Source organism: Chiloscyllium plagiosum, unplaced genomic scaffold (assembly GCF_037043375.1).
Source record: "Chiloscyllium plagiosum isolate Xiang-an unplaced genomic scaffold, Cpla_swu_hap1 HiC_scaffold_19, whole genome shotgun sequence".
Taxonomy (NCBI): Eukaryota; Metazoa; Chordata; class Chondrichthyes; order Orectolobiformes; family Hemiscylliidae; genus Chiloscyllium; species Chiloscyllium plagiosum.
Genome location: NW_028270157.1, coordinates 32,909,242 through 32,935,413, shown reverse-complemented (window position 1 = coordinate 32,935,413; position 26,172 = coordinate 32,909,242). Strand labels below are relative to the sequence as shown.

Below are 26,172 nucleotides of genomic sequence, written 5' to 3'. Positions count from 1 at the left end.
ACAATATCATCCCATTTCTGTGCTCACAAACATGTAGTACTGGAAGGAATTAAAAGGTTGCCACCTCTGACGCTTGATATTTTAAATTTGTAGCTCCCTGGAATCTATTTTCAAGATCTTACCCACTTTCTATCACTATAATTAATACCAATGTAGGTACTGATATCTAGATATATATAAAGGACATCCTTGACATGATCACCTGGGAGGCAATGCATCATCTTTGCATCACAACTGCAGCCACAGAAATGTCTGTCTGCTCTCTCACTACTGAGTCCCATGGGTGAAGATGCAGACTGGGTAAAACAAGTAACGTGGAAGGATGTAATCAAGCTCTAAAGTTCTTGAACTTGATGTTGAGTCCCAGAAGCTGCAGGATCCCCAAGTGGAAAATGTGATATTGTTCTTTGAGCTTACACTGAGGCTCACTGGATCATTGCAGCCCATGTGTGACAAAAATGTTGGCCAGGGAACATGCTGATGTGCTGAAGTGACAGGCAACTAGAAGCTCAGGATCATTTTTGTGGACAGAGCACAGGTGTTCTACAAAGTGGTCACCTGGCCTGCATTTTGTCTCCCCAGTGAAAAGACCACATTATGAACTGCAAATACAGTAGACTAGATTGTATCAAGTACAGGATGCAAAACCCAGAAGTTATACCTTTGATGGTGAGGTGGTAAATGGGCAGATGTTACACCATCTGCGGTAACATTGGAAAGGAAGGGAAGATTGAAATGGGCCAGGTGAAGGTGAGAGCAGGGTGGAAATTAGAAGCAAAACTCAATTTTTTCCAATTCTGGACAAGGGAAGCAAGAAGCAGCATTGATATCATTAATGTACCAGACAAAGTAGTGGGTTGGGGGGGGGGGGGGGGCAGAGTAGGACTGTAACAAGGAGTGTTCCACACACTCTACCAAACAGCAGGCCCATGTTGGTACCCATAACCACATCTCTAACTCATCTCATTTTCTTCAGGTCAAAGGTGAAGTTGTTTAAAGTGAGGATGCACTAAGCCAGGCAGAGGAGGGTGGTTTTCACCAGACAATTTGATCCACTCATACAGCAAATTGTGGCCCATCATCACATCAAAAATATTTTTACTTTAATGACTCCCCAGTTGCTGTGGACCCTTGGATTCTAAAGCACAAAATATAGTTCTGGGTCATTTTCTACAAAGAAAACCATGACAAAGCACAAATGAAATTCAGTCAATATATACAGCAGAATCAAATTCTTATCAAAGATTGAGTTCAAAATGAACACTCAGATTACTCATCATTTGTAACTCTAATTTTTATGGCAAGTAAAGCAAGAAAGCATTTTTAAAAGCATGCTAATTCTTTCATCTATTTCTTTTCATAACTCAACTTTAGCAAATTTCCTTGCATCTATTTTAAAAATAAGTATAAGATTTTGTAAAGAGAAATTCCATATCAACTGTGATCTTTATCCAGACATGCACTAAGAAATAAGTGCAACTGCAGATTTATGACTAATCATGCATATGACATTTTTTGAAAAATACACACAGAATTTCATTAAAACATTTAATATGGCTTCTTGTTTTGAAGGAAAAAAAAAATCAGCATTTCATTGACATTTATTGCCACATTCTATTCACTGAATAACATCCAATGAAAAGGTTTTTTATATTAAAATTGTAAATACATTTGCAGATACTGTACATATCATGCCATGGATACGAACTATGTACCACATAGTTCTGCTCACTTCATAATATATATACTTCTGTGGAAAAACCCTGAATAACAACAACATATTAACAACAATTGCAAATGCTTATATGTGCAACAAACCATTTGCTATTTGTATAAATTCTCTTTCTTTGCTTGGCAAAAAAAAGCCATCTATAGGTACACAATCCAAGTATTCAATAAAACAGAAAGGCAACAACTAAAAACTAGTGCTCTGTCATAGCACCAACAACATTCAATATACAGAAAGTGTGGTCCCCAAATAAACATTTAACAATAAAAGGAGAATTTTACATTTTGTTTAATATATTACAGATCTGTGGTTCATACATATTTTGTTAAATTGAAGACTTTATATAAAAAAAAGCTTCAAACAGAATTATTTTTTATTGGTTTCATGTAAAGTTTTGCAGAGGTTCCAAATCTCCTTCGTTGTGTTGATATTGGATTCTGAATGCCTTGTATTACTGTTGCTGCGGTGAATACGGTCTGTGTTATTCAGAAGTACAGGCAGATGCGATTTCATTCTTGAGATGCCTGATCTGCTCATTCTTTTAGTGCTGCTGCTACTTGACATGGGTGTGCCATTTTGTACAGGACAGTCCAAAACCTGTAAAACCAAAAGGTTATAAATATATTTGGAATAAAATAACTTTACTATGCATCTCCAAAAATAATGCATGGTCATATTATTTATTGTCTATATCTTTATCTGGATTGCTGAATTGTCATGGGTATAAATTTTCACATTATTTATCAAACAATTGGTTGAACAAAGTAAATTATCTGTTTTTACAGCTTCAGTGATGATAGGTTGGTGCAGTGGAGTGGGAGGTGGTCTCTGAAAGGGTGGAATGATGCGGTTGAATAAAACTGCAAATATTCTGATCTTGTTCCAAGTGCTATAATACCATGAGAAGAACGGGCAAATGCATGACATACAATGGGTGACTTGTGTTAACTTATTGGTAACAGCCAAGGGTTGAAGCTGCAGAAACACTACATCCATGTGCTAACAATCATCAAAATTCTCGTAGAATTTTTACATTGTAGGAATGTCTAATAAAATGAGAAAATACTTTAGCTACACAAGTAATGCATTTCAAATGAAAAGCAGTTATTTTTAAAATATGCAAGTTATGAATTCACAAACAATAATGCCCAACTGTTGCTGCTGAAGATAAAATATACACAGCATTTTATAGTTTTTGCTCTCCATCAGGTTTCTCACATTATTAATAAAATAGCAGACTTAAAATCAAGTCAGGTTTGAAGAAGGGTCCTAATTCCAAATCAGTTCTATCCACAAATGTTGCCTGATCCACATGCTTCTAAAATTTTCAGTTTCTGCATTGACAAATACTGAAGATCACCAATGCCATTAGCTAGTACACCTTTTTAATTGACAATTATGAAGATTTATTCTCAGTGAATTAAGCTAAGTTTGTCTCTCTCTGATGAAAATTAAAGTCATTACACAAATCAAACTGAAATACTGAAAATTGTAATTCTGATGTGTAAATGTCTGCCAGAAATCCCAAAGAATAATAAATTGTTGGAAAAAGATATACACTTGGTATAACAACTCCAAAGTACAGAACATAGTCTTGGCTTTTTCATTTAACAATAGAGTTAGAGTTAAATAGCCTTGTAATTGGGGCAGGCAGTGGCATAGTGGTAATGTCATTGGGCGAGCAAGCCGGAACCCCAGATTAACACTTTAGGAACCAAAAACAGAAACTACTGGAGAAATCCAGCATTATCTGCGGAAGGAAAACAAAATTAATGTTTCGAGTCCAGTGAACCTTCTTCAGAACTAATATTCTGGGGACCATAGCAGATGGTTGCATAAACTGGCCTAGTGGTGACCAAGTCAACACTGTAGAAGTTGTCAGTTGTTAACTCCCTTTGGGGAAGTAAATCTGCTATCTGCCTGACACATGACATGTGCACTAAATTGCCGTTTGAAATGGCCGAGGCAAGCTGTTCATTTTAAAGACAATTAGGGATGGTTTAAGGATCAGGGTCACAAACAAAATACTTTGTAAAGATGTTTTGAAGTCTTAAGATTAAAAACAAATGGTGCAAGAACTTTTTTTTTTAACAATAGGAGATATTATGACTTTCAATTTCCTCAGCACTCCCAGCACAATGTGCAGCAGATCATTAACTACCAAGTTTCCATTAGTGATTTTCCATTTTTCACCACTAGGAGATGCACAAAGAATTATGCAGCTTTCGTTGTACTGTTGTCCTCTGGAGAGCAACTAAGTCTCCTACAAGCCATCCCACATGGACCAGTCAAGATTAGGAAGTTATTACAAAGCACTTCTGCAATGGTGTGAATGCTTTGTAAAACAACAATTGAATACAACACAAAGTCTGCACTTCATAACTGCAAGTCACAGTCTATTTTACAACCTAATTGCAAAAATTAAACAAAAGGCTCAATCTGTCACTTGGGGAATTACTTTCTACTGAATTTCTATTAGGGGAATATGCATCAAACACCTCCCAAAACAGTGCAAAGCAAAAACCTCAAGTTCCAACCTTTGGTACTGGTAACTCAGCAGTATGATGATTTTTCAGCATCTTCAGGGATGACTGATCACGCTGAGAATTCGGTATCAGAAAGGAAAGATCTTTTGATACATCGATCTGTGATATGGAGAAGATATCAATTTTAAAATTTACAGCAATTGCAAATATCCACTTCAACATATGACTTTCAATCTTATGAAATGAAAATTGCAGTCAATTCAGTGAAATTGTAAAATATTTTCTTGATAAATTAGAGTAAATTGTGGCAGGAAATTATTTAAAGAATCAATGCTCAATAGAAAGTTTTTCTAATTCTTCTTAAGGAGGCTACAATTATTGCACTTATCAACTTGAACATTCTGCTTAGTCAAAAAATCAAAATTAACTTTGCATTATGTTCACACAATTTTCATCTATAACCTAAAAAGTAGTTTGAGAACACCTTCCTTCCAAAAGTACACTAAATACTCACTCTAACTATTTAAATTGATCAGTGTATTTAGATGAACCAAAAGCAGTTATATGAAAGTGAATATATATTAAAATTTAAGCAGCCCACATTTGTGTTGCAGACCATCTTTGCCTAGCTTCTCAGTGGAAAAGAAGAAAATCAACAAGTAAGGCAGGTGTATTTATATCATCATATCCCCAGAATGTCCCAAAATTATTTTTGGAAGAATGGTCAATGTGACAAGTTTAAAGACACATCAATTTGTACATGGCAAGAACTTGCAAACACCAACTGAGATGAATGACCAGTTAAATAATGTTAAAAATCACACAACACCAGGTTATAGTCCAACAGGTTTAATTGGAGGCACACTCACTTTCGGAGTGTCGCTCCTTCATTAGGTGACGCTCCAAAAGCTAGTGTGCTTCCAATTAAACCTGTTGAACTATAACCTGGTGTTGGGTGATTTTTAACTTTGTACACCCCAGTCCAACAGCGGCATCTCCAAATCAGTTAAATAATGTTTTTGGTACCGGTGGTTAAAAAAGGGACTCTGTTGTCAAGAATAGGAGAATATTACCTGCTATTTGAATGGATTCAAGAAATTATAAAGCAGGAACGAACCATGTGGCATGCTATGCCAATGTAAGCTCTTTGTTAAGGCTTTCAAATGGTCTTATTTCGCCACTTTTTCCACATTATCCAGTATTTCCCCTTCCCCGCCACCCCGAGTATTTATCCACTCTTTTGCAAGTTCTCATGGAATCAGCTTCCATCACTCTTTCAGGCACAGTATTTCATACATGAAGAACATGCTGTCTAAAAAATATTTCATGTACCCACTAGTTCTTTTGCTAATCATCTTAAATCTTTGTCCCCTGCATACAGATATACTGCCACTGAAATCAATTTTTCCTGATTTATCCAATTGAAACCACTCATGATTGTGAACGCTTATATTCGGTCTCCTCTGAACTTGCTTGGTCTATGGAAAACCACCACTGCTTCTTCACTCGTCAGATAACTACAGTCACTCATCATTAACACTATATTAGTAAATCTCTGATAAACCCAATAAAACTTTGATATTCTTCCTAAAATCTGATTGCCAGCAATGTACAGAATACTCTAGCTGAGGCCCAATTGTGTACTATGAAGTCTTTATGTAATTGCCTTCCTTTTCTAGTCTCATACCTCAGAATAATCAACAATCTATTATGCCTTTTTAACAGCCGCCTTAACTTGTACTGCCACCTTCAAAGATTTGTATACCTATACTTCCAGTCTGTATGTTCCTGCACCGCTTTAAACTTTTGTCAGCTGAAATGGCAAATAGGGGACCAGTTTTAACCTATCACACCGGAGATAGCACCTCAAAACAGTGCACCACACATTCATTGCTGCATTGGATAGATTGACGCATTAAAGATTTTAACCAGGACTGAAATCCAAATCATCCTGTCTGAGAAGTGCAAGTATTATGAACTCAGACGAGACGACAAAAGTCTGATTCATTAAATTCCTTTGTTACAGTTGACGCTATGTGGTCAAATCAAACAGGTTACCAATAAGACCATCATTATGCAGTCTATTTGAACAATTCTCTCACCTTGCTTATATCAGACTCAGACTTGCTTAAGCACATACTCTGGAGCTCCTCAATTATGTCAACGTCTTCATCGTATAGAGCCAACCCTTGTTCTAGATCTGCAGTCTTCAGTGGACCACTCTCAAGTGAACTTGATTGTTTAAAAAAACTAAGTTACTTTGAAAGTTGAAAATTTTCATTAAAAATGCCTACTTCAGTTCTTAATTTGCATGTTCATTTTACTTTGAAAAATCACTCCGATTATCTTAAATTTACAACTATAAATGATAGCCAATGAATGAATCGCATGAATATTGCTGGTCAGTCATGTGAAAGAAAGCAAATTTTTTTTATTCATTCTTGGCATGTGCGCATCACTGGCCAGACCAACATTTATTGCCAATCACTAATTGCCCACATTTATTTCAGGTAAAATAAATAAATCTGGTGAAATAAATTTACACATTTTGCTCAAAAATAAGTGAAGCTGCCCTTCTCCCTGGGCAACATTCAGTGTCAAACCTCAACAAACAAATGTTAACTCTGCTATGCATGAGAACATTGGGGTCCCTCTTTACTACTTCAACAATACAGCCTTTTAGTTAAAGTTCATCTCCTCAAATTACATCAAATAGCATTCTCACCACTCCAAGCCCAACCTCTGATTATAAAATAGATAATAACTATAATTATTCAGCATATTATTGAGCACAGAATTACTGTAGAACTTCAAAGATTAGACTAACCCAATAAGTTACTTGTGACTTCAAAAAGACACTTACTATTTCCATTCAAAACAAAAGCATGACTGAAACAGTTATTCACCAAGCATCTTATCTATGTTTTAATGGGGTGCTCTAACTGTAGCACTGCACTGAGAGATAATTTATTTTATCCATTCAGCATTTATTATAGCTACTATTTACAAAACTGACACACAAAAATAGAACAAAGTTGCTTAAAATTAACATTAATCAGCAACTTCTGGAAATTAGAAAATTACGACATGATATTTGATTTTGATGTTCACCAAATATTCAGCCATAAAATGCTAATGGAATGTCTAATAATAGAAAGAAACTAAATTATATAACTGTTTCATTGCAACAGATGAGAGCAGAATTTTGCTGAGTGTTAGTCAATATCTTCACTGTTAGAAACTTACTGCAATTTCACCTGCGTATTCAACTTGCTGAAGCTTTTCTGCAATTCTGGCATGAGCTGAATACCTACTCAGAGGAGAAAAATATAGTATACATACTGCATATTAGAGGCAGAGTACAGTTTAGTCATTTTTCCATTTTTGCTTTGGATTTCATAAATGCAATTTTCTTTTCTAGATAGTGCAAATAGTTTAGATATCAAAAACACTTTAGCTACCTTATCTGACAATTACTGCACACACAAAGGCTTTCTTGATTTCCAACACCATGAATGTTACCATTTGTCACAGACATTGTATTTAACAACTACTGTGAATCAATTAACTTCTAAACAAAAGACTCACAGCATTGAAAATTTAAGGACAATTTAAATACAGCTACAAAACTGAAATAAAGCATTTGACAGTTTGGAAATATGTTAAGAACTTAAGGAATTGGAAGGTATTAAAAAGGAATCAAACCAATTCACACTTAAGCACTTTCGGAAACTCTACAATAGTAAATAAAGGAAGGTTCAGAGCAATTGGCTTTGGTTACTTTGAATAACTTATGAATGTAAGTCAGGACATCAACAGAATTTCATGCTCCTTTTCAAACAGAGTCATTGCCTTTTTTACAATCATTTCAGGAGACAGATGTGGCCCTGGGTTAACACTTCAACCAAAGCACCATATTTAAGTTCCATGCTTGGTTTTGCATTGTTTCCTGTAGCAAATATATGTTTTGCTTTGGCTTCTAAAAAGTAGTAACATGTACACTATGAAGAACCAGAGATTCTAAGGCCATGGTTCTGATTAATTTCAATTTAATTCTGCTTGAATCTTTATTGTCAATTGTACTGTATTGCACCTTACCCTCTCTTTGCCCATCAAATTTGCTCCAAGATGGAGACACTGAATGGATAGACTTCTTACGGGGGCCAGTGCTCACTTTTCGCCATGCATTGCTATCTATTTTCTTCTTGCTGGCTTTGTAATTGGATATCATTGTTAAAGGAAAACTCCATCCTTGGAATTCTGGTGCATATTGTTCAAAATCTGGAATGAAATATTCTCAATTAATAGATTCAGTTTGTTCAGACAAATGACATATCTGAACAATTAATACAACGCCTGGTCACTGTGTAACAAGATTTATCATTTCTATATGTCTTTTTAAAAAAAAACTTACTTAATTGCGATTACACTTAAATCATTTCAAAAGCGTGTTTTATTTCTGCTCACTGTTCGGTATTCCGAACAGCATTGAGAATTTCCTAGCTAAGAAAGGGAGGTAAGCTTTCCTTGGCTTTTATAAACACAAGGGATATATGAGCAACAACCTGATCTAACTCACTGGGCATTTTTGTAATTGGTATTGCTTGGACATAAGAAACATTGTATCACTCAGTAAATGAGGCTGTTCGCTCTCTCCACAAAGAATACCTTGCAGCCACTCTGTGACATCCACAACCCTGTCCAGGGATGAATTGGAGATGCCGGTGTTGGACTGGGGTGTACAAAGTTAAAAATCTCACAACACCAGGTTATAGTCCAACAGGTTTAATTGGAAGCACACTAGCTTTCGGAGCGACGCTCCTTCATCAGGTGATCACCTGATGAAGGAGCGTCGCTCCGAAAGCTAGTGTGCTTCCAATTAAACCTGTTGGACTATAACCTGGTGTTGTGAGATTTTTAACCCTGTCCAGGGAGGCAGCATATCATCCTGAAGTCACATTTACAGCCGGAGAAATGTTTGATTGCTGTCTGTACCCCGAATTCCGTATCATATAACTGACCCTTTCTTCTTCCTCTCCTCCTATACAGCTGAGCTGTACATGGTGCCCCAAACATGACTAGACATCCTTGTGGCAATCCTCTACTCAGCTTCCGAAACAGAAAATGGATACGTGAGCAGGACCCCAGGGGACTCCTGCACTACCTGCCTGTCATCCAATCCCATCATGCCTCCAAGCCCTAAAGCTGAGCTATGACCACCTCTCTAATCGTGCTACCCATGTAACTCTCAGCCTCATGGATGTGCCAGTGTCCACAGCCCTTGGTTAAAAGCAGTAGTCATCTAGGACACCAGTAGGGTCCGTGACTTCCCACCTATTACAGGCCACACATAAAAGGAATGCGGGTCATGGCATTTTACAAATTCTATCTGGAAAGCAGTTTTAAACTTGGTTCAGATTTTGCCTTGGTGTTGAGGTTTGCAAAGTTGCCAACAGGAGGCACTGTAGGCAAACATTACATTTTTCTCTTTAAAAATTTAAAATATAAAGTCACTTCATTTTGCACTCTAAGAATTTAGCAATATAAGTATTTCAACTTAAAGGATGTTACGTTTTATTTTCTAGAACGATTCCTATAGGAACCTGTGTTTCATTTCAGGTCTCAATTTTCATGAATGTGGTATAACTTTACATGAGGACTTGATGCTCAAAGATTTGGAGGCTGTGAGGGAAAAGCAGGAACAATGACAGGAGGCAGCTTGCTTTGTATTTTGAGTGCACATTCTGTGCAGGTCAACTTGCTCAATATCTCAGATCTAAAAGATCACTGCTGGTTCACAATTCTATAACAAATATTATCTCATACTAAAACAGATTCACAATTCAGCCTGATTTACATACTGTATGCAAGAAATTAAACCAAGTTCTTTTAAAAAAATAGGATTATGCTATAGTCAGACAGTATGCAATTTATTGTTCTCCACTTTACCTTGCCTTGAAAGAGAGCAACCATGCAGAACAGCTTTATTAAGCAGGATGCTCAGAGCAGCCTTAACTACAGCCTGTTGCCCCTGATTAAGGATCTTATTTACAGGTTGCCCTTGTCGAGAAGGTCTCCGCACTGAGGCCCTGGAAAGTATTGCTTCTTCTGCTCTGGGAGCAATGACACTATTCCACAAGCTGGCCATCCATCTGCAAATTCAAGATAAGTGAACTTTCAAAGTACCACAACACATACAAAAACACAAATATAAGAGCAACAATGTTGTGAGAGCATCACCTCTGTGTTCCCCTCCAAATCCCTCTCAATCCTAATGTGGACATATCACTGTTCCTTTATCTTTGTTGGGTCACCATCCTACAATTTCCCAATACCATTGAGTAAGCATCAGCTTTACTAGCAGTTCAAGGATAACTACAATGGTCCAATAAATGTAGCCATGTCAGGGGTGCCCACCTCAAAAGAACAAATTTTTTTTCAAAAATCACCAAGTATAATCCTCCTGCACCTTAAATGGTGAACTCCTTTGGACAAGAATTTACAACAATTTTAGAGAGTCATGAAACTGGATTCTCTTTGCTTCTGATACACAGTACATGTGGTCTGCTAATTTAAATTACTATAGCCTGGACCTAGAGCTAAGCACACTGATGAGTAACAGTCACTAAAGAGAAGGTGAAAAATTGTGAAATGCTAGCATATATTAAACATATCCAGCACTTCTTAAAGCCAGCCTACATTTCATAAAAAGCAGCATTTTGGCTGTATTAAGTGCTAGAACCTATCCCACACTTATTCTAACTTGGGAAAAAAAGAACAGAGGGGTGTGAGGGAGGAGCGGAGGACTGCTGGGATGGAGAGTAAAAAAACATTTTTTGAAGAGAGCAGTGAGGAGAGAGAGCAGAGAGAAACGAGGGCTGCTGGGAAGTTTTTAAGTGGATGAGATCTAAGCCAGAGACCCTACACCGTCGGGCTTCCCTCCCACCCGGGCTTCCCTCCCACCCACCTCCTCTAACCTTACTAAGAGTCTGTAAACTCGGTAAGTTTTCAGGTTTTCTCCTTTTTTTTCTTATCTACTCTTCCTTTTTTCAGTCCTGCGCAGGCTTCCAGAGTAGCGGGAAATGGATGTTAGGACAGTTGCATGTTCCTCCTGCAGAACGTGGCAGGTGAGAGGCACTTCACATGTCTCTGCCGACCACATCTGTGGGAAGTGCACCCAACTCCAGCTCCTCGAAAACTAACTTAGGGAACTGGAGCTGGAGCTGGATGAACTACTGATCATCCAGGAGACAGAGAGAAATTGATAGGATGTACAGGGAAGTGGTCACTCCTCAGACACAGGATAAGGACAGCTGGGTTACAGTTAGGGGGAGGAAAGGGAACTGACAGTCAGAACAGGGATCCCCTGTGGCCATTCCGCTCAGCAATAAGCATACTGTTTTGGATACTGCTGGTGGGGACAGCCTACCAGGGGAAAACCATAGTTATCAGGTCTCTGGCACGGAAGCTCAGAAGGGAAGGCGGTAGAATAGAAGAGCACTAATAGGGGGCTCAATAATTAGACAGATTGATAGGAGATTTTGTAGGCAGGAACTGGACTCCTGGAAGGTATGTTGCCTCCCTGGTGCCAGGGTGCTGGATGTCACCAATCGGGTTTACAGGATTCTGAAGGCGGAGGGTGGGCAGCCAGAAATTGTGGAAAATATTGATACCAAAGATCCAGGAAAGGGATTGAGGATCCAAAAAGCGGCGAGAGAGTTAGGTTGGAAGCTGAAGAGCAGGACGAATAGAGTACTGATCTCGGGTTTGCTACCGGTGCCACGAGATAGTGAAGTGAGGAACAGTCAGCGAATGCAGCTACGAGGCTGGTGCAGGAGGGAGGGCTTCAGATATGTAGACCATTGGGATACCTTCTGGGGAAGGTGGGACCTGTATATGAAGGATGGGTTGCACCTGAACTGGAGGGGCACAAATGTCCCAGATGGGAGATACGCTCGTGATTCGGGAGGGTTTAAACTAGTTTGGCAGAGGGGTGGAATCAGAGCTACATATCTGAGAAGGGGGCAGTTGCAGATGGGGCAGTGACAGGATGTAGTGAATCTGTCAGGAAGGTTCCTCACATGATGAAAGAAAGGGATCTTTTAAAGTACGTCTGCTTTAACGCAAGGAGTCAGAAATGAGTGTGACAAACTTAGAGCACGGATCAGTTCTTGGGGCTATGATGCTGTGGCCATAATGGAGACGTGGGTTTCACAGGGGCAGGAATGGTTGCTTGATGTTTCAGGGTTTAGAACATTTAAAAAGAACAGGGAGGGTGGAAAAAGAGGAGGGAGTGTAGCATTGTTAATCAGAGAGTGCATCACAGCTACAGAAACAAAGGTTGTTGAGGAAGGTTTGTCTACTGAGTCAGTATAGATGAAAGTTAGGAACAGCAAGGGTACAGCCACCTCATTGGGGGTTTTCTACAGACGTCCTAATAGCAGCAGAGAGATTGAAGAACTAATAGGCTGGTAGATTTTTGGAAAAATGCAGATGTAGCAGGGTTGTTGTTATGGGTGATTTCAACTTTGCCAATATCGACTGGAACCTCCTAAGTGCATATGGTTTGAATGAAGCAGTTTTTGTCAGATGTGTTCAGGAGGGTTTCCTTACTCAGTATGTAGACAGACAGACGAGGCCATTTTAGATTTGGTGCTTGGCAATGAGCCAGGACAGGTGTCAGATCTCACAGTGGGAGAACACTTTGGTGACAGGGATCACAACTGCCTCACATTTACCATAGCCTTGGAGAGGGAAAGGAGCAGTTACCCAGGAAAGATATTTAATTGGGGAAAAGGAAATTATGATGCTATCAGACAGGAGTTGGGAAATACAGACTGGAAGCAATTGTTCCACAGAAAGGGCACAGCAGACATGTGGAGACTATTTAAGGAGCAATTGTTGCGAGTGATGCATGAATTTGTTCCTGAGACTGGTAAGAAGGGGTAAGATTAAGGAACCTTGGATGACAAGAACAGAGGAGATTCTCGTCAAAAGGAAGAAGGCAGCTTATGTAAAGTGGAGGAAACAAGGATCTAGCAGAGCTTTAGAGGATTGCAGGTTTGCTAGAAAGGAGCCCAGAAATGGACTGAGGAGAGCCAGGAAGGTTTGAAAAGGATTAGGGAGAACCAAAAAGGTATTTTACTCATACGTGAGGAATAAGAGAATGATCAGGGAGAAGGTAGGGCCAATCAGGGATAGCATAGGGAACTTGTGAGTGGAGTGAGAGCAGATAGGGGAAGCCCTAAATGAGCTTTTTGTTTCGGTTTTCACTAAGGAAAGGGACCTTGTTGTGAATGAGAACTAAAGAGCTGGGATACAGGCTTGAACAGACCAAGATTAATGAAGTTGATGTGCTGGAAAGTTCGGCAAACATGAAGATTGATAAGTCCCCAGGGCCAGACCAGATTTATCCTAGGCTGCTCCAGGAAGCGAGAAAGGAGGTTGTTAATCCACTGGCGAAGATCTTTGCTTCCTCACTCAGGATTGGAAGGAGGCGAATGTTATTCCTCTTTTCAAGGGGAATAGGGAAATCCCTGCCAATTACAGTCAGTCTTACGTCTATGGTCAGCAAGGTTTTGGAAAGAATTCAGAGGGATAGGATTTATGACTATTTGGAAAAGCATAGTGTGATTAAAGGCAGTCAGCATGGCTTTTGAGAGGGGCAGGTCATGCCTCACAAATCTTATTGAGTTCTTTGAGGTGACAAGACAGGTCGACAAAAGTTGAGCAGTGGATGTGGTGTATGTGGACTTCAGCAAGGCATTTGCTAAGGTTCCCCATGCTAGGCTCATTTATAAAGTCAGGAAGTATGGGATACAGGGAGATTTGGTTATCTGGATTCAGAATTAGTTGGCTGACAGAAGGCAGAGAGAGGTTGTAGATGGAAAGTATTCTGTCTGGAGGTCAGTGTTGAGTGGGGTCCCGCAGGGCTCTGTTTTTGGGCCTCTGCTCTTTGTAGTTTTTATAAATGACTTGGATGAGGAGGTTGAGGGGTTGGTTAGTAAATTTGCCGATGACACAACGGTCAGAGGTGCCATTGATAGTATCGAGGGCTATTGCAGGCTGCAGTGCGACATACAAAGGATGCAGAGTTGGGCTGAGAAATGGCAGATAGAGTTCAACCTGAATAAATGTGAAACGATGTACTTTGGAAGGTCGAACTCAAATGCTGAATATAGGATTAAAGACAGGATTCCTGGCAGTGTGGAGGAACAGAGGGATCTTGGCGTTCAAGTACATAGATCCCTCAAAGTTGCCACCCAAGTGGATAGGGTTGTTAAGAAAGCATATGGTGTTCTGGCCTTCATTAACAGGGGATCGAGTTTAACAGCCGCGAGATTTTGTTACAGCCCTACAAGTCCCTGGTGAGGCCACACTTGGAATTGTGTGTCCAGTTTTGGTCTCCCTACTATAGGAAGAAAACAAAGGCTTTGGAGAGGGTGCAAAGGAGGTTTACCAGGATGCCGCCTGGACTGGAGGGCTTTCCGTATGAGGAGAGGTTGATTAAGCTTGGACTTTTCTCTCTGGAGGAGGAAGAAGAGAGGTGACCTGATCGAGGTATACAAGATAATGAGAGGCATGGATAGAGTCAATAGTCGGAGACTTTTCCCCAGGACAGGATTGACTGGCATGAGGGGTCATAGTTTTAAGATACTGGGAGAAAGGTATACAGGGGACGTCAGAGGAAGGTTCTTTACGCAGAGAGTTGTGAATGCATGGAATGCGTTGCCAGTGGTGGTGGTGGTGGTGGTGGAAGCAGAAGCAGAGCCAATAGCGACATTTAAGCGACTGCTGGACATGCACATGAATAGCAATGAATTGAGGGTGCATAGGTTAAGTTATTTTATTTTACATTAGAATTAATCCTCAACACATCATGGGCCAAAGGGCCTGTTCTGTGCTATACTTTTCTATGTTCAAAGACCATATGATACAGGAGCAAAATTAGGCCATTTGGCCCATCACGTCTGCCTCACCATTTGATCATGGCTGATAATGTTTATTAACCTCACTGGCCTGCCTTCTCCATATTTCCCTTTATGTTCTAATCATCAAGAGCCTCTCTCTGTTGTTTATTTCTCTTTCAAGATGGCGGCAGTATGGGGCGGGGCTAAGCCCATCTGCTTGCTTTTTTTTCCCTTCAGTTTACTTTTGATTTTTTTGCATTTTTCTTCTAAGCATGGAGCGTGGTGAGTGAAGAAGCAGGCCTCGGGCAGTGGCGTTAGCAACGCCAAGACAAGCTAGACACGGCTCCACCTCCAGCCTGGGGTCTTCCATCGATCGAGAAACAGGTCCCAGTTTGACTTCACTGGCCCAGACTCTCAGACCAAGCCGAGGTGTCTGAAGGCGCTGAAGGGCAATTTTGTCCCAGCATGAAGGTCTCGTTCCCGTGTGGAGGTCTTCTTCGCCTTTGGCGTACAGATATTCCATTGGTCCAGCAGGCAGTCTCAGCACAGCCTGGTGGTCTTCGGTGGAGGCTTCTGGCCCAGTATTCCAGTGACCTGGCATGATAGTCCCATTCCCGTTGCATCTTCAAGTTATTCCACTGTTCCTGAATCAGCTTTCCCTGAGCCCAGGAGCAATTAACTGAACTGTGATGAACTCGGTCTTAATTTTATTTTTGTTTCATAATGTATAAATGACTTCTATCATTGATGTAGGCTCTGTGGAGGGTGACTTACACAAAGCTTTTCACTGTATTTATCATTTAAAAGTACACATGACAAAAAATTGCTCGTCTAGTCTAAATACACTCTGCTTTGGCCTCCACAGCTTTCCGCAACAATGAGTTCCACAGACTCAGCACCCTCTGGCTGAAGAAATTCCTCCTAATCTGAAGGGTGTACCTTCACTCTGAGGCCGTGCAGTCAGGAATTAGTCTCTCCTACTAGAGGAAACATCTTCTCAACGTCCACTCTATCCAGGCCTCTTCTCAATATTCCCTAAGTTTCAAGATCACCCCTCATTCCTCTAAACTCCATCTGAATACAGACAGAGTCCTGAACTGCTCCACATATGAGAAGTACTTAATTCCCAGGAACATTCTTGTAGATTTCCTGTGGACCCCCTCCAAGCCAGCACATCCATCCTTAGATATGGGGCCCAAACCTGCTCACAACTTTGCAAATGCAGTCTGACTAGACTCTTTACAGCCTCAGCAGTACATTCTAGCCCTCTTAAAATGGATGCTAACATTGCATTTGCCTCCCTAACTGCCAACTGAGCCTGCATGATAACCTTAGGCGAATGCTAAATTAGGGCTCACAAGTCTCTTTACTCTTCAGATTTCCAAAGCCTTTCCCATTTAGAAAGCAGTCTGTGCCACCATTCTTCCAACCAAAATACATAAGCTCACATTTTCCCATATTATATTTCATCTGCCACATCTTTTCCTAACCTGCCAAAGTCTTTCTGCAGCTAGGAGAAAGTGAGGACTGCAGATGCTGGAGAGTCAGAGTCAAAACATGTGGCGCTGGAAAAAGCACAGGTCAGGCAGCATCCGAGAAACCTTCCAACACTATCTGTCTGTCCACAAGATGGACAGAAAGCTTCAAGACTTTGTAACCTGCACTGGTGAGGAGACAGCCATCCATTCACAGGGCACTGGGACTGTCAGCCAAACTTTAAAAAAAGAAAATAGTGTTTTGAGTTTTTGCTTATTTCCATACATACTAATGACACCAAGACATATGAAGGTAGCATGGAAAAATGGCAATAAAGTCTCAGTAAATACTAATAATGAAACATGGACAGGCATTACAAGCTTTCTGCATACAAAGGCAACTGTACAAAGTTCCTGAATAAGGAAACAAGGTAAATCTAACTCCTAATTTACTGCTTAAATATATTCAACAGATAAACAGCAGTTGACATCCCATAAAATGTTCACACTGACATGTTTAGAATCAAAACAAAAATAACCACCATGGGATAAAAGTGTCTATATTTATTTTGAATCTTATTAATTTCCATAGGTTATTTGATGGTTATTTGGTGACATCAGTTCAGAAGGGTCACAGGCAGTGTAACATGCATCAACTAGAAATGTCAATATTCACATAATGGTGCAAAATGTAATACAGCAACAATGTCAGATTCAAGATATTACATAGAACATGATGAAACTTCATGAACCAAACCCATAAACAGAGAAACCTACTTCATTATGGGTTGAACCTGGCCTGGTAAGATTGGACAGGAAAAGAAGTCTCTTGGTCCCATCAACGCCTCAGGTGTTCCTAAGCGAGACAAGTAGGAATTCAGCTGATGCCAGACCCGACATACCCACTGCACAGCCTTATATGTTGGATCAGTCGGAGCCGGTAACTGCCCTTGGAACTGTAAAATATTGGCATTGTTTTCTTACAAGCAACCCAAAAAGGAACAAATAACAGTACAGGAAAAGGCTTTTCAGCTCAACAAGCCTGCACTGAGGCATGATGCTTTTTTAAAAATCTGCCGCCTCCACATGGTCAGTGTCCCTCTATTCCCTGCCTATTCATGTATCTGTTCAGACAGCTTTTAAACATTGCTATTGTGTCTGCCTCCACCACGTCCTCTGACAGTGCATTCCACACACTTAGCATCTTATGTGTAAGAAAAAGAAACTTGCTTCAGACATCTCCTTTATATTATCCCCTTTTACCATTGTCCCCTAGTTATTGACATAAATGAAGAGAAATTGAGATAAACCCAAAGAATTTTAACTAACATTTGGTGCATACCAAGAATGCGGTTATCCATAGTTCATGGTATTTGGACTCTTCATCTCAAATTCCATTCCACTGTTTCCTGCTAATTTGTTAGCTTTGGCTCTTAGCTCAGGCAGTGGGCAAGTGGAGTGTGCCAAGTGGGGAAATGTATGGCAGATGGGGAAGGACTTGGAAACAAAACCAACTCAAGTCAGTCCAACTACTGGACAAAAAAAGGCTCCTGGCATCACCTGAGCCTGAAGGAAGCCACTTGTAACTAACATTTCCACAGTTATTTTGAGTAGTACTGATTTCCACAGGCACTGGTTTGGTACCTCAATATATGTTGCAAGCTCAATTCACCACAAAAACTTGAGTCAAGCCAGAGCCAGTCTTTACTTGCAAAAGTGCGCAACTTTCCCCACAGTAAGATTTAGGAAAGCTGGCTGACATTCCAGTCAGAGCTGGTAAGATAATTGTGGTGCATCAAAAGCTAACCTGTTCGGTATTTAGAAACTCAGCAGGAACCAGGAATGTATAATATTGAATATCACATCCTCTATCGGATCAGCAACAGCTATTTAGGATTCTGCTGGATTTATCCATATAAACAGAGATTTAGAGAAGACATTTTGTGGATAAGATTGGATTAGTCTTCCAACACTTGATTTTCACAACAAAAATGGAGTATGAAACATGGATAGGCTTTACAAGGTTTTTGCATATAAAAGCACTTATAACATCTTCTAATGTTTCTGAATAAGGAAATAACTTGCGTCACCATTAATTCGCTGCCTTAAATGTATTCAACAGTTAACAGCTACTAACATCCCTTAAAGATGTTGGGAGGTGATGGTCTAGTGGTATTATCACTAGACTATTAATCCAGAGACCAAGCTAAAGTTCTAGGGACCTGGGTTCAAATCCCACCATGACAAACGGTGAAAGCTGAACTGAAATCAGTGAAAATCTAGGATTTAAGTAGTCTAATGCTGTCGATTGTTAGAAAAATCCATCCGGGTCACTAACAATCCTGCTGTCTTCACTGGTTTGGCCTACATGTGACTCCAGATCCACAACAATGGAGTTAACTCTTACTTTATTGATGGGCATTTATTGCTGACCTCCTGCGATGCCCATTCCCCATGAAGTAATTTAAAAATTGATCTCATCAACACACCTTGGCTTTCAAAGCAAAATAAAAATAACCACCATGGCTCCCTCCCCTGAATATTTATAAGCACAATTATAAAGTCAGCTCAACTTCTATCCCCATTTATACGACAACAAAGCAGCAAAATTTCCTATCAGAGCAATGTTTACTTACCTTGTGAATAATTTGTCTTTTGAGAAACCTCTGAAGCAAGCCACTAATAGGTTCCACATCCCATCGAAGCTGAACCCATCGAAAATGTTGCTGCACCATCAAGTCTGAACTTTGAAGTCTCATCTTTGCCATTGTCCCTATCAGAAAACTATTTTCTTGGAAGTAGTAAGTTTCTGAAGTCCCATCAACTGTAAATCAGAAATACAAATAAAATGTTAACCATCTGATAGATTGAAGTCTGTGTAAAGTCTGGGCGGGACGGTGGCTCAGTGGTTAGCACTGCTGCCTCACAGCACCAGGGACTTGGGTTCAATCTCAGCCTCAGGCAACTGTCTGTGTGGAGTTTGCACATTCTTCCCCGTGAGTTTGCTCCGGTTTCCTCCCAAAGTCCAAAGATGTGCAGGTCAGGTGAATTGGCCATGCTAAATTGCCCACAGCGTTAGGTGCATTAATCAGAAGGAAACTGGTCAGGGTGGCTTACTCTTCAGAGAGTCGGTGTGGACTTATTAGGCCGAAGGGCCTGTTTCCACACTGTAGGGAACCTAATCTAATCTAAAAATGACCATAAAAAACTGTTGACAATAGACAATAGGTGCAGGAGTAGGCCATTCTGCCCTTCGAGCCTGCACCACCATTCAATATGATTATGTCTGATCATCCTTAATCAGTATCCTTTTCCTGCCTTATCTCCATAACCCTTGATTCCACTATCCTTGAGAGCTCTATCCAACTCTTTCTTAAATGAATCCAGAGACTGGGCCTCCACTGCTCTCTGGGGCAGAGCATTCCACACAGCCACCACTCTCTGGGTTGAATGGATCTTCTGATGTTTCTGAAGAATAGGCCATTCAAGCCTCATTCCTACTTGCCATTCAACAAGGTCATGGCTAATCTTCCTGAAGAAGGGCTTATGCCTGAAACGTCGATTCTCCTGCTCCTTGGATGCTGCCTGACCTGCTGCGCTTTTCCAGTAACATATTTTCAGCTCTGATCTCCAGCAACTGCAGTCCTCACTTTCTCCATGGCTAATCTACATCAAGCTCAATGCCTCCTTCATGCCAGCCCCTCAAAACCCTCAACTTCTTGATACTTCAAAAATCCATCCTCCTCTTCAAATACTTTCATTGGTCCAGACATTCTCTACACACTCAGGGCAAAAAAAAACCCTTTTGCACCTCAGTTTTAAATGAATACCCCTGCCTCACTTTAAGTATGTCCCCATGTTTGACATTTCCCCACTAGTAGGGGCACCTTCTCAACATCTTAACCCTGTCAAGCCCCTGTGGAATCTTGATTGTTTTATTTGCAACAGGGAATAGACAATTAGTATTATAATGGTCATGAAATAGTGTAAGAGATTCCTGTCTGCTTCACACAATAGCAACACTGAAAGACTGGCGTGTTGAAAATAAAAGAAATTACTTAACATCATCTCATTAGAAATTAAATATTTACAACTTGATTCCAAAGAAAGTGTAAAATATGAAAGATTAGTTTGCAGCTTGATATCCTTTCAATAAATGCTTTCAAAGGGATCATGGTGTATTTCCTTGCTTTCAATAAGCTTTCATTACTATCCCATTCTCACATATATCTGAAGCATAAGGCTTCATTTGTCAACATGAAATAAAATATATAATGCTTATTGCTCCCAACTCTATTTACCAATTTCTACAACTCATCCCATTCCATTCCATTGCCATCCCGAGCTAATGAACAGAACAAACTCAGAAATTAAAGCAGAGTTCAAAGAGATAGTCAAATTGACATTTTATAATAGAGCCACTAACATGCTTCTCTTTTTTAGTATTGTTTCTTTTCTTCCAAATGTCACTTTTATGAAAGCAGATATACAAATAGAAGAAATTTTTTTTAATGCTAAAAGCACGTAACAATGAAACTTATTTACCATTTCACCATTACCACTTATTTACCATTGTTACACACATCTAGAGGGCAAAATACAAAACCAGCTTGCATATTTAGTTATTCCCATTCTTCTTTTCTTGAATGAAAATACTACTTTTTGTCATTTGAACTGTACTCATTAACAAACCCATAGCCGTGACCCAGCAATACTTGAAAGACAAAAATGCAATCCAATTAATTGGATTGGGGAATGGGGAAGAGATCAATCAAAAGTTGACACATCTCCCCCACCCACCCCCCATCCATTATGCATCACTCATGCCCCTTGCACCAATTTAAATAAATCGTACAAATACACATTGTTTTTAATTTCTTGCAGTAAATCACAAACACACAAAATTGTTGCTATCTTTCCATAAAATGTCAAAGATAAATTCTGAACTACATTTAAAATTAAAACTCACAACACCAGGTTGCAGTCCAACAGGTTTATTTGAAACTACAAGCTTTCAGAGCCATACTGCTTAGTCAGGTAGCTTTCCATCTCCCTCTTACACAAAAGTATATGCACACACAAGTTTGTGGGGTGAATTTGATTTTAGATACATTCTATTTTGTTCAAAAAGCACACAATCTGTAGGCAGTCAGTCAATGTGACATTTTATAAATTCCTACTTCTGACTCCAGGTTGGGATACAGACAGACTCTAACTTCACACCTTAAATGCATTGTCTGAGCTGAGAGGTCACTTTTATTTAATATACTGATGACATACTGAATTATTTCACTTGAAAGAAAATCTGAGATTTACAATTGAAAGCTGCACCCCCACTCTTAGTTATTCACACTGAGCAGCAATCTAGATTTGTTCAATACATTGCATCTGTTGTATGACACTTTGATTTTTTACTACAAATTCTGTGTCCTATGATCCTGCTCCACTAGCTACCTGATGATGGAGTAGCTCTCTGAAACCTTGTACTTTTAAATAAACATGTTGGACCATAAGCTGGCGTTGTGTGATTTTTGTTTTAAACTTTGCCTGCCTCAGTCTAACACCGGCACCTCCACATTATGGCTACATTTGAAATAGTCGCAGAGCGATTACTGAAAGGTAATTTAATATTTTAAGCTAAGATAGTTTTCAGATTAGATCTAATTTTAGGGTTTAGCCATTTAATGATTTAGAAGGTGTCTTTATGAAACTATTTTGACTACATACCCATGATATATAGACAGGCAGGCAGTGTCATAGTGGTAATGTAATTAGAATGGTAATCCTGTGCCTAATGATCTGGCAATGAGTTTGAATCGCACCATTGTTAAATGGTGAAAATTTCAATCAATAAAAATTCTGGAATTATAAGATAACCTAATAGCTACGTCTGGTTCACGAATGGCTTTTCCAACATCCTTACCTAGCATGGCTGGCATGTGATTCCAATTCCTCAGTAATGTGGTTGACTTTTTATTGCCCTCTACAATGACCTAGTGACCCATTTAGTTCAAGGGCAATTGGGGATGGGCAACAAATACTGACCTTTCCAGCAACATCCACTGACCTTTCAAGCAACATCCACATCCCATACAAAGATGAAAGGAGAAGAAAATGAAGAAATACATATTTGGTAGAATGCAGTCTCATCAGTTCTTTTAGAATAGTTTTTAAAATAGCTTCTTTAAATTTTCTACAGGTGTTTACAAATTTTTTAGTTTTCTCACAAGGATGACAAATACATGACACACAGAGTTTGGAAAGTATACTTCAATATAAATTGCACAGATTTAGAAAAACATGGTTCTATAGTCTCAAAATCTAACACACAAATTGTGTCAGAATAATCCCATGCTTTGCAGGAATGTTTAATTGGAACTTATGCCTTTATAGATTAGTGAACTAGTAACTAATGATCAGCAAATATTTGGTTTAATAAGAAACAATATACCCATTTGCAAAGTACAATACATCCAATAAAAGCATTCCAGCACAAGGACTTCTTGATTTATTTTTCAATTTGGTATTGCAATGTTCATTAGGCATTAGATTAAGAAGAAGCAAAGTATTTGAAATTGATAGTTGACAAAAGTATGGTGACTGTTGAGTCTGTTTAACCATACTTGAGGATGATGATGATGTAAACAAAATTAGTTTTGTTTTCACTCTTTCTTGAATAGAACCTACTTGAAAAAAGAATATATTGCACTTCCATAAAATCCTTTCTTGGAGGACTGCATTTTAAAATTTTACGACTTTAGAGTTACCAGTATAAAACTTAAGAAGAAACTGCACTCAGCTCAGTAGCTTTTTAAATTTTGAAATGGGTCTTTTAAATCATGCATTGATTAGTGAACAGATGTTTTAAGTGCATTTCAGAAACTAGAACAGCATTGCGAACACAAAAGATGTTGACATATTCATGGAGTTTTATTGACAATAATAGCTACTGAGTTAATGAAAGATCAGCACCATTCACTGCAAAGATATAAAGTACAGATTTTCATTATAAATAAAATGCAATTTTAAAAGCAAAGTATTTCCAACAGAGTCAGTGTGAGGAATGGTGGTAATTGAGGACAACACTAGATCTGAAGTTAGTTTTATGCATTGCATAAATGGCTGCAATCTGCATATCAGAGGTGTCACACGTGGTCATTAGGGTTCAATTTCCAATACCAATAGTCATCGATAAACTGCAGCTTAAACTGGGCTAATGCTGTAAGGATACAGCCCTACATAGTCAAGACTTTGAATGGTTGACAGTCCTGTTCCTCTGCTGGAGGGACTGACTGCAGCAATGACTCAGACTCCAGATACAAATCAAAATCTATATAAAGACTGGGAACATATGAAAGCTGCAATGGAAGTGCCAGAATGCACACATCACCAGGATGCATGCAATGTGCTCAAAGCACCACAGTAATTAAATGAGGGAATATCTTGAACACTGTTAGATTTACAAACGTGATTCTAAGCCAAAATAAAGTCATTTCTACGGTTTCAAGAGGGATTTCTAAAAATGTATCTATTGCATTACCAAAACCAGCATTCCACAGACTGCCCTTAATTTAGTTTTGTGCTTATGATTTAGGTGAGTTTGATATGGTTTGAGTGTTTGAATACTACTTTTTAATGTTCTCCCAGTGTCTGCGTGGGTTTCCTCCAGGTGCTCCGGTTTCCTCCCACAGTCCAAAAATGTGCAGGTTCGGTGAATTGGCCATGCTAAATTGCCCATAGTGTTAGGCGAAGGGGTAAATGTAGCGGAATGGGTCTGGGTGGGTTGCTCTTCGGAGAGTCGGTGTGGACTTGTTGGGCCGAAGGGCCGGTTTCCACACTGTAAGTAATCTAATCTAACTATTTATTTCTATGAAAATTTACAAAGACGGACAAAGTCAAATGACGCAAGTGGCGTAACTAAAGTGACATTTAACAAATGTTTTGAAAAACAAATGTGAGTGAGGTCTCTTTCATGTCATACATCTTTTTCCTTGATTTAATCTCCATGAATCTATCATTTAATTTAGGATTCACCTGAAACTGGTAATGTGCATGCCATGTTATTAATAATATTTCATTTGTCATCAATTGCATACATATGGGAATGGGTGTACTGATATTTACAACAACTTCAGCTGATTATGCATCTTCGAGGACAACACAAGTGCCATTCATTGCTATCCACTTTCTGAGAAACAATCATGAGAAGAATCATCTCAGGAAAGGAGCTCAGCAATTTGGCAGCATATATTCTAAAAATACTGATCAATTTTGCTAAGTTTTCAGAGATTTCATTTAAATAGATTAGTTAAAATTATGCTAGGATTGAGAACAAATGTTTTAAGTGCCTTTCAGAAGATAGAAAGTCATTGCATGATAAACATGTTCACTATGGATTTCAAGAAATCTTTTTCAAGCATACTTGCAACACCAAACATCGAAACAACACAGACACAATAGCAGTTTCTGGGATTTCTACAACTTAGGAGTAACATAAAACCAGTCTTTCACAAATTCATGACAAGTATCTGTGCTTCCTTCAGAATCTGGCAATTAAGGTCAATCACAGCTTTTGTTGTGACATGAGATGAACCAAATCAGAGTTTTCCATTTCAACTGATGACACATCTCATTGCTGTGACCTGACTGTATTACAAAACAGGGCAAAAGTGAGGACTGCAGATGCTGGAAACCAGAGTTTAGATCAGAATGGTGCTGGAAAAGCACAGCAAGTCATGCAGCATCCGAGGAGCAGGAAAATCGACGTTTCAGGCAATTCCTGATGAAGGGCTTTTGCCCGAAACATCGATTTTCCTACTCCTCGGATGCTGTCTGACCTGCTGTGCTTTTCCAGCACCACTCTAATCTAAAGTCTGTATTACAAAACAGTCAGCTCCAAACCCTGAAATGGAAGTTCATAATTTAACACCATTCTTATGATTGAATTGGAAACTGAAAAGGAAACATGGTCAAACGCAACAAGCTAAGGTACTTTACCATGCTGGAAAGTAAAAGGATTTTCTGCACCCCGGTTTTCTAGCGCATCCAGTAGCTCTCCCAAAAATTCTGAAAGTGAAGTAGCTCTCTCCAGGTTTTCTATCAGGACAACAGTAGCCTTCTGAGTAACAGCAGACTGTCTCAAAGGAACCAGGATACCTAGAAAATGTTAATAGTAGTATTCAAAGACCAGTAACGTGCTTCGGTGAAGGTGTTAACGTCATAAAACAGTTACACTTTGTCAATGAAACTGTTATAAAATGTCAGAACACCCACTCCCATATGTATCCAGTTGATTACAAATAAATTATTATTAATACGATGGGATACATAAAACCAGATCCAGGTGGATCCTCAATTAAATGATAGGTCCACGGAATTGAAATCAAGGACAAAGACGTATGGCATAGAGGCACAATATTAAAGCAATGAAAAAGGAGGATGGAAGGCATGACTTGCAGTGACATGAAGGGAACTAATCAATTTATGGTAGTCGCACACCAGAATATTCAGCAGGAAAGTAATACAGCAATTCAAATCAGTGTGTGAACCATATTTCACTGTTTATTTTTCAA

The 26,172-nt window shown here is 39.3% G+C and overlaps 1 protein-coding gene across 5 annotated transcripts in view; it reads right to left on the bottom strand.

Annotated features, from left to right (window-relative positions):
* Window positions 1–1,078: 1,078 nt before the first annotated feature.
* cttnbp2 (cortactin binding protein 2) overlaps window positions 1,079–26,172 on the bottom strand; it is a 165,239-nt gene continuing 140,145 nt past the window's right edge. For 2 of the 5 annotated variants that reach the window (XM_043709597.2, XM_043709595.2), the window contains 9 exons: window positions 25,598–25,756; window positions 19,237–19,424; window positions 17,378–17,556; window positions 10,165–10,367; window positions 8,314–8,496; window positions 7,462–7,525; window positions 6,318–6,447; window positions 4,267–4,374; window positions 1,079–2,326 (listed from right to left, as the gene is read on the bottom strand). In XM_043709597.2, the coding sequence (XP_043565532.2) occupies window positions 2,096–2,326; window positions 4,267–4,374; window positions 6,318–6,447; window positions 7,462–7,525; window positions 8,314–8,496; window positions 10,165–10,367; window positions 17,378–17,556; window positions 19,237–19,424; window positions 25,598–25,756 (1,445 nt within the window). In that variant the 3' untranslated portion in view covers window positions 1,079–2,095. Of the gene's footprint in view, window positions 2,327–4,266; window positions 4,375–6,317; window positions 6,448–7,461; window positions 7,526–8,313; window positions 8,497–10,164; window positions 10,368–16,621; window positions 16,840–17,377; window positions 17,557–19,236; window positions 19,425–25,597; window positions 25,757–26,172 lie in introns of those variants that run through there. The other 3 variants (XR_015760431.1, XM_087997199.1, XM_043709598.2) reach the window with 3 other exon arrangements.